Source organism: Salvelinus fontinalis, chromosome 8, assembly GCF_029448725.1.
Source record: "Salvelinus fontinalis isolate EN_2023a chromosome 8, ASM2944872v1, whole genome shotgun sequence".
Taxonomy (NCBI): Eukaryota; Metazoa; Chordata; class Actinopteri; order Salmoniformes; family Salmonidae; genus Salvelinus; species Salvelinus fontinalis.
In genome coordinates, this window is record NC_074672.1 from 29,273,529 (window position 1) to 29,290,649 (window position 17,121).

At 46.7% G+C, this 17,121-nt stretch overlaps 1 protein-coding gene across 14 annotated transcripts in view; it reads right to left on the reverse strand.

Moving 5' to 3' along the window:
- LOC129861054 (membrane-associated guanylate kinase, WW and PDZ domain-containing protein 1-like) overlaps positions 1-17,121 on the reverse strand; it is a 245,176-nt gene that overhangs the window by 15,969 nt on the left and 212,086 nt on the right. For 13 of the 14 annotated variants that reach the window (XM_055932115.1, XM_055932117.1, XM_055932116.1 and 10 more), the window contains 5 exons: positions 12,628-12,662; positions 10,052-10,316; positions 5,060-5,151; positions 2,895-3,090; positions 2,294-2,596 (listed from right to left, as the gene is read on the reverse strand). In XM_055932115.1, the coding sequence (XP_055788090.1) occupies positions 2,294-2,596; positions 2,895-3,090; positions 5,060-5,151; positions 10,052-10,316; positions 12,628-12,662 (891 nt within the window). The remainder of the gene's footprint in view (positions 1-2,293; positions 2,597-2,894; positions 3,091-5,059; positions 5,152-10,051; positions 10,317-12,627; positions 12,663-17,121) is intronic. The other variant, XM_055932112.1, reaches the window with a different exon arrangement.

The window sequence follows — 17,121 nt, forward strand, 5'->3', positions numbered from 1 at the left end:
TAGGAACAGTGGGTTAACTGCCTGTTCAGGGGCAGAACGACAGATTTGTACCTTGTCAGCTCGGGGATTTGAACTTGCAACCTTTCGGTTACTAGTCCAACGCTCTAACCACTAGGCTACCCTGCCGCCCCACACGAGAGGGGTAGCTTGTTGTTGGCCAATCATAAGTCATCAAAGTGACAGTAGGCTACAGTCATAGAGCCTCCATGTGGGGCAAAAGTTAGGAGATATCTAATCAATGGAAAGTGGAATTCAAATTATGTAATTAAAAGTTAAAGGAGAAGGATAGTCTACAATGACCAAGAGCCAACAGGTAGGCTGCTACTGTATATTCTGAATAAAGTTGTTGTTATTTGTAATCGTGTAGGACGAGAAAGCTCTTCTCTGTGTCACGGAGGCGCTTCGCACTGCTAAAGCTAACTCTCTCTCCTCTGCTCTCATCCTTCTAGACCTATCGGCTTGCCTTTGATACTGTGAACCATCAGATCCTCCTCTCCACCCTCTCCGAGTTGGGCATCTACGGCGCGGCCCACGCTTGGATTGCGTCCTACCTGACAGGTCGCTCCTACCAGGTGGCGTGGCGAGAATCTGTCTCCGCACCACGTGCTCTCACCACTGGTGTCCCACAGGGCTCTGTTCTAGGCCCTCTCCTATTCTCGCTATACACCAAGTCACTTGGCTCTGTCATATCCTCACATGGTCTCTCCTATCATTGCTATGCAGACGACACACAATTAAACTTCTCCTTTCCCCCTTCCGATAACCGGGTGGCGAATCGCATCTCTGCATGTCTGGCAGACATATCAGTGTGGATGACGGATCACCACCTCAAGCTGAACCTCGGCAAGACGGAGCTGCTCTTCCTCCCGGGGAAGGACTGCCCGTTCCTTGATCTTCGCCATCACGGTTGACAACTCCATTGTGTCCTCCTCCCAGAGTGCTAAGAACCTTGGCGTGATCCTGGACAACACCCTGTCGTTCTCAACTAACATCAAGGCGGTGACCCGTTCCTGTAGGTTCATGCTCTACAACATTCGCAGAGTACGACCCTGCCTCACACAGGAAGCGACGCAGGTCCTAATCCAGGCACTTGTCATCTCCCGTCTGGATTACTGCAACTCGCTGTTGGCTGGGCTCCCTGCCTGTGCCATTAAACCCCTACAACTCATCCAGAACGCCGCATCCCGTCTGGTGTTCAACCTTCCCAAGTTCTCTCACGTTACCCCGCTCCTCCGCTCTCTCCACTGGCTTCCAGTTGAAGCTCGCATCCGCTACAAGACCATGGTGCTTGCCTACGGAGCTGTGAGGGGAACGGCACCTCCGTACCTTCAGGCTCTGATCAGGCCCTACACCCAAACAAGGGCACTGCGTTCATCCACCTCTGGCCTGCTCGCCTCCCTACCTCTGAGGAAGTACAGTTCCCGCTCAGCCCAGTCAAAACTGTTCGCTGCTCTGGCACCCCAATGGTGGTCACCGGAGTCAATCACCACCTTCCGGAGACACCTGAAACCCCACCTCTTTAAGGAATACCTAGGATAGGATAAAGTAATCCTTCTAACCCCCCCCCCCCTTAAAAGATTTAGATGCACTCTTGTAAAGTGGTTGTTCCACTGGATATCATAAGGTGAATGCACCAAATTGTAAGTCACTCTGGATAAGAGCGTCTGCTAAATGACTTAAATGTAAATGTAAAGCGCATGCAGCCACATTTAGCCTAGCTAGCTTCTCCCAGTTTGATGCAGTCAAGACAGGCACTAGTAATCATATTGGATGATGAATAATCTAGCTATGGCAGCGATTAGTCTACTATAGCGTGAGTCAGCCTGGTTGGTTGCGGTCTCTTCTCTCTCCCTCCCTCCTCCCTGTTACTGTGTCACTCGGTCAAACTCCCAGTAGCCTACACACTCACACAGCCCCTGCTAGAGCATCACCACTCTCTACCTCCCTTATGCTTTATCATCTCCGGTTAATTAAGTATCTTAAAAATATATTTCTCTGATGCTTCCCTAACTCGGATTGGACCGGGTTGTCCTCGGGTCTGTTCGGAACCACAGTAAAGTCAATCAGCAGAATCAGGCTTCGCCAAGATTACATGCCAGATTTAACCATATTATCAGTTCAACCCAGCTCAACCGAGAGCAAATGATAACTGATTCTCAGTTATCAAAAAATTGCAACTAAACCCAGCATAGTAGCAAAGTCTAGCTCACCATAACCCAGCCCAGCGTAGTATTGCCCATCCCACTCAGCTCACCATAACCCAGCCCACCGTAGTATTGCCCATCCCACTCACCCAAAGTAGTCCCAGCATCAGGCCTGGAGACCGACGACACAATGACGAATCCGAAGCCCTCGTTCTCTCCGCGCTGGATCTCCATGTCATATGGCTGCAGGGCTGCGGGGACCACAGCACTGCCGGAGCCCCCTCCTCCCCCACTGCCGATCCCACTGGTGGAGCCACTGCCGGAGCTGACTGTGTTGAGGGAGTTCTGGCTGCCCTGGGGGGTCCGCTTGCCTTCCGTCAGGGAGGGGGCCTGGGTGCTGCTGTGGTGTGACGAGGCCGGGGACGGGGGCACGTCACCCTCCCCTTTACCCACTGAAGAAGAGATGGGGGGAATGAAGAGTTGGGCAGGCAATATAAAAACGGTGTTCAGCAAATATATATATTTTTCCCCCTTATGTTTGGCACGGGCTAGTCATAGTTCACTGAGCCAATAAGCAATAGGTTTTAACTAGCGTGGGTAGTGTAGGTGGCCGCTGTTGTGGAGTGTGTGGTGAGTGTGTGTGGTGAGTGAGTGTGTGTGTTTGGGCGAGTGTGTGGGTGAGTGTGTGTGGTGAGTGTGTGTGGTGAGTGTTTGCCTGTGTATGCATATGCCTCTGTGACCCGTCCTCACCTCCGTATCCTGAGCTCTTGCGTCGGACAGTGAGGTTGACGTGGCCCTGCTTGGCGGCCTGCTGCATCAGCTGCACCACCAGCTGGTGAGACTTGCCCACCACCGCCGTGCCGTCCACACAGATGAGCTCGTCCCCCGAACGCAGACGCCCGTCCTCATCTGCTGCTCCATACTTCACTATGTGCCCAATGTAGATCTACAAAATACCATACAGATACATTAGCTCTGTACTTCATTATGGGAATACTCTAGATCTACAAAACATCATACATATAAATCAGCCTTGTACTTCACTTGTAGTTCAAGTTCAACGCAGCTAAATTAAACCATTTGATGTTCCATTCCGTCCCAAAGCACAGAATCGTCTGGAATGCCATTGTATGCTGTAGCGTTAAAATGTCCCTGACCAGCCTCCCGGGTGGCGCAGTGGTCTAGGGCACTGCATCGCAGTGCTAACTGCGCCACCAGAGTCTCTGGGTTCGCGCCCAGGCTCTGTCGCAGCCGGCCGCGACCGGGAGGTCCGTGGGGCGACGCACAATTGGCATAGCGTCGTCCGGGGTAGGGAGGGTTTGGCCGGTAGGGATATCCTTGTCTCATCGCGCTCCAGCGACTCCTGTGGCGGGCCGGGCGCAGTGCGCGCCAACCAAGGGGGGCCAGGTACACGGTGTTTTCTCCGACACATTGGTGCGGCTGGCTTCCGGGTTGGAGGCGCGCTGTGTTAAGAAGCAGTACGGCTGGTTGGGTTGTGCTTCGGAGGACGCATGGCTTTCGACCTTCGTCTCTCCCGTGCCCGTACGGGAGTTGTAGCGATGAGACAAGGTAGTAATTACTAGCGATTGGATACCACGAAAATTGGGGAGAAAATGGGATAAAATTAAAAAAAAAAAAAAAAATGTCCCTGACCTGGAACTATGGGGCTTAGCCCGAACCATGAAAAACAGCCCCAGACCATTATTTCTCATCCACCAAACTTTACAGTTGGCACTATGCATTGGGGTAGATAGCGTTCTCCTGGCATCCTCCAAACCCAGATTTGTCCGTCCAACTGCCAGATGGTGAAGCGTGATTCATCACTACAGAGTTTCCACTGCTCCAGAGTCTAATGGCGGCTAGCTTTACACCACTCCAGTTGACGCTTGGCATTGTGCATGGTGATCTTAGGCTTGTGTGTGGCTGCTCGGCCATGGAAATCCCTTTTATGAAGCTCCCGACGAACAGTTATTGTGCTGACATTGCTTCCAGAGGCAGTTTGGAACTCGGTACGCGCTTCAGCACTCGGCGGTCCCATTCTGTGAGCTTGTGTGAGCTACCACTTCACTGCTGAGCCGTTGTTGCTCCTAGATGTTTCCACTTCACAATAACAGCACTTACAGTTGACTGGGGCAGCTCTAGCAGGGCAGAAATTTTACGAACTGACTTGTTGGAAAGGTGGCATCCTATGACGGTCCCACGTTGAAAGTCACTGAGCTCTTCAGTAAGGCCATTCTACTGCCAATGTTTGTCTATGGAGATTGCATGGGTGTGTGCTTGATTTAATATACCTGTCAGCATATATACAGTATATAGTATATATACAGTATATCGTATATATATATAGTATACAGTATATACAGCGGGGAGAACAAGTATTTGATACACTGCCGATTTTGCAGGTTTTCCTACTTACAAAGCATGTGCAAATTAATTACTTAAAAATCATACAATGTGATTTTCTGGATTTTTGTTTTAGATTCCGTCTCTCACAGTTGAAGTGTACCTATGATAAAAAATTACAGACCTCTACATGATTTGTAAGTAGGAAAACCTGCAAAATCGGCAGTGTATCAAATACTTGTTCTCCCCACTGTATGTAAATGTGATATATATATTTATTTTTTTATTATATACATTTGCAAAAATTTTAAAAGTTTTTGCCTTGTCATTATGGGCTATTGTGTGTAGATTGATGAGTGGGGAAAAACATTTAAATAAATGTTTGAATACGGCTATAACGTAACACAATGTGGAAAAAGTCCAGGGGTCTGAATACTTTCCGAATGCACTGTAAGTGAATGGTGTGCTGCATGAAAAGATCCCATTACAAACCTTTTACTTTTCCTTGGCACATCCAAACTTAACAGTGACAGACAAGGGATATGGTGGAGGAATGGTGCAGGGATACTCACCGGCTCTCCAGCCTCATTTCCTCCCAGGATGCGGAACCCAAAACCTGTATCCTTCCGCCACAGGAAGATCTCTTGCTCCTGGCAATCTGGTTCTGAAAAACACAACACAAGAGCTCAGTGGAGGTGAAACAGGGAGTAGACCTGACACTCAGAAAGTTAAACCTATGGCATGACTGTTGCATTAACAATACACTGCAATTAAGTTCAGTATTCATAATCATAATATAATATATACCATTTTGCAGACACTTTTATCCAAAGCGACTTACAGTCATACATTTTACGTACGGGTGGTCCCGGGATTCAAGCCCACTATCCCGGCATTGGACTACATTCAGTTCAGTTAGATCTTGTTATTAAACAATCTGGTATGAACACCCCCTCCTCTCTACTCTCCTCTGCATCACTGGGCATATTAGGTTCCTTCTCTCAGGTGCAGGGTTGGCTCCCAGAGGACAGGAGGAACAAATGCCATGTACATGCTCTCTATGAATGTGACCTTTTAACTCTCTGCCTCTTTTTCTCGTTCCGTCTCTCTCTGTGGAACACAAACACACGTGGCTGTGGGAGGACACATGCAATTTGGTGTTAGTCTGTTCACCCACAGGGCCAGTCTGAACACAGGGCATGGACCACTTCTCCTGATGCACCTTCTGTCTGCCACACAGGTTTTATTAGCCCTCAGGTGTCTGTCTGTCTGTCTGTCTGTCTGTCTGTCTGTCTGTCTGTCTGTCTGTCTGTGTGTCTGTGTGGCTGTGTGTGCAGGTTGGATAAGTCATTAGCCTTCCACTGATCCCTGTCCCTAGCACAGCAGATCTTTCTCTCTCTTGCACGTACGCACGCACGCACAGCCTGTAACTGTCAGAAATAATATCTTCTGCAGGAGGGTCCCAGCATGGTCTCATCTCTAGCCCTGTCTCAGTCCTGTCTCTGTCCTATCTCCTGACACCACCAACACCACAGAGCACCATAATGCTGATATGAGTCCACAACAGACACACAGACGCCCCAGCACACATTAAATACCTCTCATTTCCTCTCAACCCCCATCTCCAACTCTAACCCATTCTAATAATCCAGCCCAACAAACAGTAAGATCAGCTCCAAGGCGGAGGGATCACCAGGCCCAGTTAATATTTAATCAGCAGCAGACCTAGATTCTACTGGCTCTACTTTATATACTGATTAACCAGTACTACAACACTGCCTGCATGGATTAACCAGTACTGCAACACCACATGCACTGATTAACCAGCACTGCAACACCACCTGCACTGATTAACCAGCACTGCAACACCGCCTGCACTGATTAACCAGCACTGCAACACCGCCTGCACTGATTAACCAGCACTGCAACACCGCCTGCATGGATTAACCAGCACTGCAACACAACCTGCACTGATTAACCAGCACTGCAACACCGCCTGCACTGATTAACCAGCACTGCAACACCGCCTGAACTGATTAACCAGCACTGCAACACCGCCTGCACTGATTAACCAGCACTGCAACACCACATGCACTGATTAACCAGCACTGAAACACCACCTGCACTGATTAACCAGCACTGAAACACCACCTGCACTGATTAACCAGCACTGCAACACTGCCTGCATGGATTAACCAGCACTGCAACACCACCTGCACTGATTAACCAGCACTGCAACACCGCCTGAACTGATTAACCAGCACTGCAACACCACCTGCACTGATTAACCAGCACTGCAACACCGCCTGAACTGATTAACCAGCACTGCAACACCACCTGCACTGATTAACCAGCACTGCAACACCACATGCATGGATTAACCAGCACTGCAACACCACCTGCACTGATTAACCAGCACTGCAACACCACCTGCATGGATTAACCAGCACTGCAACACCACCTGCACTGATTAACCAGCACTGCAACACCACCTACATGGATTAACCAGCACTGCAACACCACCTGCACTGATTAACCAACACTGCAACACCGCCTGCATGGATTAACCAGCACTGCAACACCACCTGCACTGATTAACCAGCACTGCAACACCGCCTGCACTGATTAACCAACACTGCAACACCGCCTGCATGGATTAACCAGCACTGCAACACCACCTGCATGGATTAACCAGCACTGCAACACCACCTGCACTGATTAACCAGCACTGCAACACCACCTGCATGGATTAACCAGCACTGCAACACCGCCTGTACTGATTAACCAACACTGCAACACCACCTGCATGGATTAACCAGCACTGCAACACCGCCTGCACTGATTAACCAGCACTGCAACACCGCCTGCACTGATTAACCAGCACTGCAACACCACCTGCATGGATTACCAGCACTGCAACACCACCTGCTAGCACACAAAACAGGCTGAGGCTGGCAGGCAACTAGCACTACTCACTGACATACATACATACATACATACATACATACATACATACATACATACATACATACATACATACATACATACATACGTACACAAGCTGCACGTGCATACATAATGAGCATATTCTGATAATGGATGCATTTTTAATACACCATGAATGTAAACACATTATTGTTGCCAGACATGCAACATGCCTCTTATAAAGTGCAAATGACAAATGGCAAACAACATTACATTCCTATTACACTAAGTTATGTTTGCTTGTCTCCCCATTCAGTTTAATTGTATATGTTGCAATGTACTGTAAATGACCAGACTCTTTAATAAAGAATGTTTTTCTGGGGCTGAGTCACTGGCTTACTGGTGCTCTTTCATGCCGTCCCTGGGAGGGGTGTGTCACTTGAGTGGGTTGAGTTACTGACGTGATCTTCCTGTCTGGGTTGGCGCCCCCCCCTTGGTTTGTGCTGTGGTGGAGATCTTTGTTGGCTATACTCGGCCTTGCCTCAGGATTGTAAGTTGGTGGTTGAAGATATCCCTCTAGTGGTGCGGGGGCTGTGCTTTGGCAAAATGGGTGGGGTTATATCCTTCCTGTTTGGCCATGTCCGGGGGTATCTTCGGATGGGGCCACAGTGTCTCCTGACCGCTCCTGTCTCAGCCTCCAGTATTTATGCTGCAGTAGTTTGTGTCGGGGGGCTAGGGTCAGTTGGTTATATCTGGAGTACTTCTCCTGTCTTATCCAGTGTCCTGTGTGAATTTAAGTATGCTCTCTCTAATTATCTCGTTCTCTCTTTCTTTCTCTCTCTCTGAGAACCTGAGCCCTAGGACCATACGTCAGGACTACCGGGCATGATGACTCCTTGCTGTCCCCAGTCCGCCTGGCCTTGCTGCTATTCCAGTTTCAACTGTTCTGCCTGCGGTTACGGAACCCCTACCTGTCCCAGACCTGCTGTTTTCAACTCTTAATGATCGGCTATGAAAAGCCAACTGAGATTTATTCCTGATTATTATTTGACCATGCTTGTCATTTATGAACATTTTGAAAATCTTGGCTCTCTCTAATTTTCTCCTTCTCTCTTTCTTTCTCTCGGAGGACCTGAGCCCTGGGACCATACGTCGAGACTACCGGGCGTGGTGACTCCTTGCTGTCCCCAGTCCGCCTGGCCTTGCTGCTATTCCAGTTTCAACTGTTCTGCCTGCGGTTATGGAACCGCCACCTGTCCCAGACCTGTTGTTTTTCAACTCTTAATGATCGGCTATGAAAAGCCAACTGAAAATTATTCATGATTATTATTTGACCATGCTTGTCACTTATGAACATGTTTGAACATCTTGGCATAGTTCTGTTATAATCTCCACCTGGCACAGCCAGAAGAGGACTGGCCACCCCTCATAGCCTGGTTCCTCTCTAGGTTTCTTCCTAGGTTTTGGCCTTTCTAGGGAGCTTTTCCTAGCCACCGTGCTTCTACACCTGCATTCCTAGCTGTTTGGGGTTTTAGGCTGGGTTTCTGTACAGCACTTCGAGATATTAGCTGATGTACGAAGGGCTATATAAAATAAACTTGATTGATTGATTGATTTTTCTCGAGGAGTCATCATATTGCCCCCTAGATGGAAATGAATGACCCATTGTTTGGAGAACAAACCATTTCTTTCAAGAGACTTGTGAGTATAGTAAATTAGTGGGGTGGCGCCCTCCTCCACTCATGAATAATGGAAGACCTGAGTTGTGACTGCAAAGGATATGGGGGAGAGTCTAAGAACAGATGTTTCTGCTTTTACAACTCAAAACGGGGGTGCCTTCTATCGCCCAGTGTACCTTCTATCATTCCCAATTCTTAGGGTTAGAACAAGGAAAAAGTATTGTATGCACCACACTGTTGTTCAAATAAATTATCATATTTTTTTCTGCTGATGAGAACATATACATTATTTTTGTCAAATAGCTCATGACGTAGGCTTGGGTCAACACTGCATATACCATATATTTCATTTCTGAGTCGTCAGCAAGGTAGGATGCATGTGATCCTTCATTTCTAGTCCCTTCTTCCGCTGGCATCAGACCTACACATGAGTGTTCGGAAATGCAGGTGTTTATATATTGAGGTGTCAATAGCTTCACAGAGCAAGAAACACATCTGTGTTTCAAGGAGACTAAGCTCTCCGAGACCTCTGTCACAGAGTCAGGTTTGACTCATACACTGATAACACACACACACACACACACACACACACACACACACACACACACACACACACACACACACACACACACACACACACACACACACACACACACACACACACACACACACACACACACACACACACACACACACACACACATACTTAACAGTGCTTCTCCTCCAGGACACAATGCAAGACCCACTAAATTAAACAAACTCCTAGTCTAATCCCAACAGAATAATCAGAAAAGTTTCAAGAGTTTCTCTCTTCCCACCAATCAACAGACATGATGATCAGATCCCAGGCTCATTCACTCTAGTTTATACATTTTTGATGTATTTGAGTTCGGCAGCATTGTTGAACCTACTCTTCAGTTGTGCCAAACAACCACAGTGAAGTGATGACTGATGACTCACGTCTGCTCTCATACATGCTCCTGGACTGGGCCCAGATCTTGAAGGGGTCTGGCTTCTTCTGGAGGGTCATGGTACCATCTCCAGGGTCCTGGGTGGGCAGGGGAGGCAGGCCAGGCAGCAGCTGGGTGGGGGCGGCCAGAGGGGGGCCTACGGCCTCACTGGGCATGTTGGAGGAGGGGTGGCTGGGAGAGTCTGTGTGGGTGCTGTGATGGCTGCACACACTGTGCTGGGAGCTGCTCTGACTGTCCTTCCTCTCCAGCTGCTGCTGAATGGACAGAATGGGGAGGGCGAGAAAGGAGGGAGAAAGGGTGGAAGACAGGGGGAGAGAGATAAGATGAGAGGAGTAGGTGAGGTGATAGTGAGAAAGAAGGAGAGAGAGAGGGCCGAATAAGAGAAGACAGAATAAAGACAGGGAGTGAAAAAAGAGAGATGAGTAAGAAGGGAAGGTCGTAGAGAGAAGAAAAGAACCATCCAAGGTCATTATCATAGAAACACCAAGTGAATTGATTGTGTCTGTCAGTAAGAGCTGCATTCTAACGGTGTGCGGGAGAGATGACATGGTTTCTATGACGCCCACACACAGAACTGTCTCTGAATAGTTTCTTTATATTACAATAAGACAACACGATGTGTTTATTCATACACACACTACGTTCATGTCCCCCCATCTATCATGACACCAGGCAGGCGAGAACTGCTTCCCACCAAAACGGGCTGAAATTTCAGACGGTCTTCTCAAATAGCTCTTACACTAAAAGGGCATTATCATCATTTTCACAATTGTACAGTATTAATGTTCCAAACCTCTCAGCCAATAACACTAGTTTTCAGTTTAAAAATTTAAAAAAAATCTGTGCAATTCACTGAATATGAGACCTCTAAGCTTGGTTATACGACTATGGGACATTTGAAGAAGCTTATCAAAATGGAATACGAAAACCCTGTAGGTGTCTAACACATTGAACATACAGATTCAGGTCAAGGAAACCATGTCATCAGGTTGTATCTAGATCAATTTGACAGTAAGACATTTGACAGTTCTATAATATTTGTTATGGTTGATTAAATATTAAAATCAACATCATGCATGAAAAAGAAAAAGCAAACACAAGCTTGTTAGTAGAAACAAAAACACACTTACAAGCCAACACTTTGCAAATACACCAAGACAATTGGGTCCCAACTGCAAATGGCAGTGTACTCTAAGCACATATTTAAAGCCCAGCATCAGAGACAGAACAGCGCTTAGAGACTGACACAGACTTGCATGCAGCCTGACATTTCAATGATACAACACAAAGCCTGCTTTCCCATCGTGAAAAACGAATTGACAGTGGCAACCGACCAGGGTCACCATTGCCCCGCGCTCAACCCTTACAGAGCCCTTCCCCTCCCCCACCCTGTCACATGATCTCCATCAGCGACGCCCCATCTATGACCGATGCCATATCGCACTAATTCCTAATCCCAAATAGCCCTGCTTCCCGTTAACAGGAACACTGAAATATGTATGTAATGTATTATCCACTTTCCTATAATATACATACTCTGTGGATGGCTGTGGGTAGAAGTTGCCAGTTTGGCACTGAACTAGGTTTAGCCAACTCTCTCTTACCTGATGACGAGCTACGGTTTGATCAACAGTCATAATAAAAACACAGTTGGGAACATAAATCACGATGAGTGGAGTGTTCCTCCTTTGCTGCCTCCCCAAATCCTGATTTCAACCAATAGGGTGGCAGAACACAAAACGGATCTAGGATCCGTTCTAGGGACAACTTTACCCTCTGGATGAGGCTCCAGGGGATGCCATGGACTGAGTGTTATTTACAGCTGGAGAGTTGTCTCCTCATAGCCAGTATTGATTTCTCATCAGGTTAAGATGTGTGTTAAAGATGAGGAGGCGTTCGCTCTTTAAACCTCAGAATAAAGTTATTGTCCCTGGAGAGACCATCCTACTGCTCCAGCACTGAGGTAGCTAGTGTACCTCTCCTCCTCTCTGTCCACTGTACCTGTGGGCTCAAGCATGTGAGTCACTCCTAAAGAATGCCTCTAACATTTCCTTCAGGTCTTTCCCTCATTCCCTCATTCCATCATTATTTGTTAATCTATCCTCCTCTACACAAGCCACTGCTATCTGACAGCCACTCCCTCCTCCCTCTTTCCCTTCATCCATGACCCTATGCCACCCCTACCAGCTGGTCACTAATACAACGACTCAACCAGGGCACCAAGGCCAACCTTAATCGCTGATAGTACAACAGCATGGGAGAGGTGGAGGGAGGAAGACAGAGAGAGCGGGAGAGAAAGAGAGATAATATGGAGAGAGAAAAGACAGGGAGAGGGAGCAATGGGGAGATTGAGAAAGAGAGAAAGAAAAGGAGGTCACAGTGAGGGAGCGAGAGAGGGGAAAGAGGGGAGAAAGAAAAGTAGCAGAGGAGGTATATGGAAGGCTCCATGTCTTTTGTTCTTTAAATAGCCCCCACACCCATCCAGTAGAAAGCAGGCATGCACCAGGGGAATACCATTAACACATTCAGAGGAGGAAAGGGAGAAGAGAGTTGTGTTGTACTTACCACCAGCTTGGGGCTCCTCTTGGCCGGCACCACTCCTGCAAAGCAGCGGCAGAGAGACAGAGAGAGCATTAATGACCGGCGTTACTCCGTAACCGTCCACCCCGAGCAAAAACAACCACTTCACCGGACAGACGGAGGGACGCAAGGATGGAGGGAAGGACGACGGGTCCTGCTGCAGAGCTGAGCTAGCCCAGCTCTCTCTCACTCTCTCTCATTCTCAGAGTGGCGCTGCACTGTGCTACGTTGTGAGTTAGCCAGAGTGATCACCGCCTCCCCATGCGGTCTACTAACCCTCTCTCTCCCTCTCACTCACCCTCTCTCTCACCCTCTCTCTCTCACCCTCTCTCTCTCTCACCCTCTCTCTCTCTCACCCTCTCTCTCTCTCTCACCTCTTCTCTCTCCTGCTACTAGCACAGGAGCTACTGATCTCTCTGCATTAGTGAAGCTGACTGACTGACTGACTGACTGACGCTGCAGAAGGTTGCTCCCATCCACCGTACCACTGAAGACGAGCCACTGAGTGACCAAACCACGAAACGAGAATGAGACAGAGCACTCTGCAGGCAGAATCTCAACTACAGATTTAGGATCTTAATTTGAGCCAATTTGCTACAGCAGGAAAATAATCCTGCAACAACAGGAAATGTGAATTATTATGTGGATTATAATTAATGGACATTTTTGCAGGGGTTGATACATTTTTCGTAAGGGAAGACCATGTTTGAAATTTCATCGGGAAATTAGGAAAGTTATCCTGCAACAGGGTAATCAAATTAAGATCCTACATCTGTATTACCAGGAGTCCAGGAGCTTGAGCATGATATGGAAGGCCATTGTCAGCTCCCCTCTCACTGAGAGCATCTTCTGAATGTCTCTCTGTGTGTTCACCTAGAGCAGGCAGCAGCTCCTCTGCTCAACACTCGCACATTGAGAAGCAGATCTTGTCTACTCCCTCCCTCTCTTTCTCCCCCTCTCTTTTTTTCCTATGCCCTCCCCCTTCTCATCCTTGCACGGTGTGGCTTGCTTGCTGGCATCCACCCCTTCCCCACCTCTCTCTCTCTCCTCTGACTCTCTTTCTTACTATCACACACACACACACACACACACACACACACACACACACACACACACACACACACACACACACACACACACACACACACACACACACACACACACACACACACACACACACTAGAAGTAATGGGATGATGAATACCTATAATCTACATTTAAAGTTAACAGCTTATTCCAAACCCCTTACAACCATGATATCCATTCACACAGTTTAGCTGTGAAACAAAACCCTAAATTGTAAAATCAACTGATACAATCAACCTGTTTCAAGCAACTGGTACGGAATCCATGACAAGTAGCACACTGAGTAGAGCAACAGAGATACCGATAAGCACTATTGTCCCTTCCTTCTTTGTCTTTGTATCAATTCAACAGGAATTCTAAGGTCTTAGCTGCATTTAGTCAACATTGAGTTACTGACCAAGCCTTGTTCTGTACAATGTCCTCTACCTAGGTAATATTCTCCAGTTGTTAAGCCATAAAGAATACAAGATAAAACATGTTTTACCAATGAGGGCTTGGAACATTAAAGCCAATTATCTCAGAATCATATTTTTGCAGATAGAACCTTATAATTCTAAGGTCATGTAGGCTATTATAAAAAAACACCTGCAGCAGAATACTACCTAGGAAACCAGATCGATAGCATACTACCTAGGAAACCAGATCGATAGCATACTACCTAGGAAACCAGATCGATAGCATACTACCTAGGAAACCAGATTGATAGCATACTACCTAGGAAACCAGATTGATAGCATACTACCTAGGAAACCAGATTGATAGCATACTACCTAGGAAACCAGATTGATAGCATACTACCTAGGAAACCAGATTGATAGCATACTACCTAGGAAACCAGATCAATAGCATACTACCTAGGAAACCAGATTGATAGCATACTACCTAGGAAACCAGATTGATAGCATACTACCTAGGAAACCAGATTGATAGCATACTACCTAGGAAACCAGATTGATAGCATACTACCTAGGAAACCAGATCAATAGCATACTACCTAGGAAACCAGATTGATAGCATACTACCTAGGAAACCAGATCGATAGCATACTACCTAGGAAACCAGATTGATAGCATACTACCTAGGAAACCAGATTGATAGCATACTACCTAGGAAACCAGATCGATAGCATACTACCTAGGAAACCAGATTGATAGCATACTACCTAGGAAACCAGATCGATAGCATACTACCTAGGAAACCAGATCGATAGCATACTACCTAGGAAACCAGATTGATAGCATACTACCTAGGAAACCAGATCGATAGCATACTACCTAGGAAACCAGATTGATAGCATACTACCTAGGAAACCAGATCGATAGCATATTACCTAGGAAACCAGATTGATAGCATACTACCTAGGAAACCAGATCGATAGCATACTACCTAGGAAACCAGATTGATAGCATACTACCTAGGAAACCAGATTGATAGCATACTACCTAGGAAACCAGATTGATAGCATACTACCTAGGAAACCAGATTGATAGCATACTACCTAGGAAACCAGATCAATAGCATACTACCTAGGAAACCAGATTGATAGCATACTACCTAGGAAACCAGATCGATAGCATACTACCTAGGAAACCAGATTGATAGCATACTACCTAGGAAACCAGATTGATAGCATACTACCTAGGAAACCAGATCGATAGCATACTACCTAGGAAACCAGATTGATAGCATACTACCTAGGAAACCAGATCGATAGCATACTACCTAGGAAACCAGATTGATAGCATACTACCTAGGAAACCAGATCGATAGCATACTACCTAGGAAACCAGATTGATAGCATACTACCTAGGAAACCAGATCGATAGCATACTACCTAGGAAACCAGATTGATAGCATACTACCTAGGAAACCAGATCGATAGCATACTACCTAGGAAACCAGATTGATAGCATACTACCTAGGAAACCAGATTGATAGCATACTACCTAGGAAACCAGATTGATAGCATACTACCTAGGAAACCAGATTGATAGCATACTACCTAGGAAATCAGATCGATAGCATACTACCTAGGAAACCAGATTGATAGCATAGTACCTAGGAAACCAGATTGATAGCATACTACCTAGGAAACCAGATCGATAGCATACTACCTAGGAAACCAGATTGATAGCATACTACCTAGGAAACCAGATCGATAGCATACTACCTAGGAAACCAGATCGATAGCATACTACCTAGGAAACCAGATTGGTAGCATACTACCTAGGAAACCAGATTGATGTATAGTGTAAGTAGGGAATTTGATAGCGCATTAGAGGTCATTATCAAACAACAGTAGCACTTTCTGTTAACATGGAGCATGCTGCATCTGTACTTTCTAGAGAAGGTATAATTAATACCTCCCGAAGAGCGTTTGATCCCTGAGGTATCTCCATCTACCAGGTTCAGCCTCTCTCCTGCATCTCATCCACCTTAGATAAAGCCAATAAACCATCCTCCACTTTAATCTCAAACTGATTTAAGGTTCACCTGTGGCCGATGCATGCCCTCACGATGTCACTATCCCGCAACCCAGCACAAAGAAAACACTCTGAAAACATCAATGGAACCTTCCGGCAATGTTAACACACGATAGGAAAGCTCTTTCTTTACCCATCCTGCTGCATTGGCGAAAATCATTAAATGTTAAAACCTTCTGTTGCTGCCTGCAAAGCCCCTCTACACGATTCATAATTCATCCTCACACTCTCTTTCTACCGCTCCCTCTTTCTCTCTCCCTCTCCCTCTTTCTACCGCTCCCTCTTTCGCACCCCCTCTTTCGCACCCCCTCTTTCTTTTTTTCAGACAGTGGAATTGCCTATAATGGCAAGGAGTGGGAGGAACATCATAGCAAGCATGTGAATGAGTATGTGGATGATAAGAGTGTGTGTGTGTGTGTGTGTGTGCGTGTGTGTGCGTGTGTCAGGATGCACATAAATTAGATCAGAAGATCAACAGAGGTTGATTAGACCAGTGGTTCCCAAACATTGTTTTGCATTGTGGACCTACCTAATGCCACTCAATGATATATCGATGATACTGTATATCGCTAGTCAGGGGAACAGTAGCTAAAGTGTATTCAGATCTGCGGCCAGGCTGGCATTAAATCTGACCTACACATCAAGTTGATAAAATATGATAAATAATCTGGGGCAAATTTCAATGTGAATTAAATGCCCACTACTGCATTGAAATGATTGTAATGGACTTGTCCCTGCTCTGCAGACAGCCCACGTATGCAGCTAAAGCAGCAGATTTACATGTCTTGCTGCAGTAATGCATGTTAACACGTGGTTCAGCGCCTCACTGTGTTAGAGTAGTTCCAGCACTGTGATATTGATGTACACATCTCTCAGTTCTGTCCTTGCTGCCACTGTGTGTTACATCTAG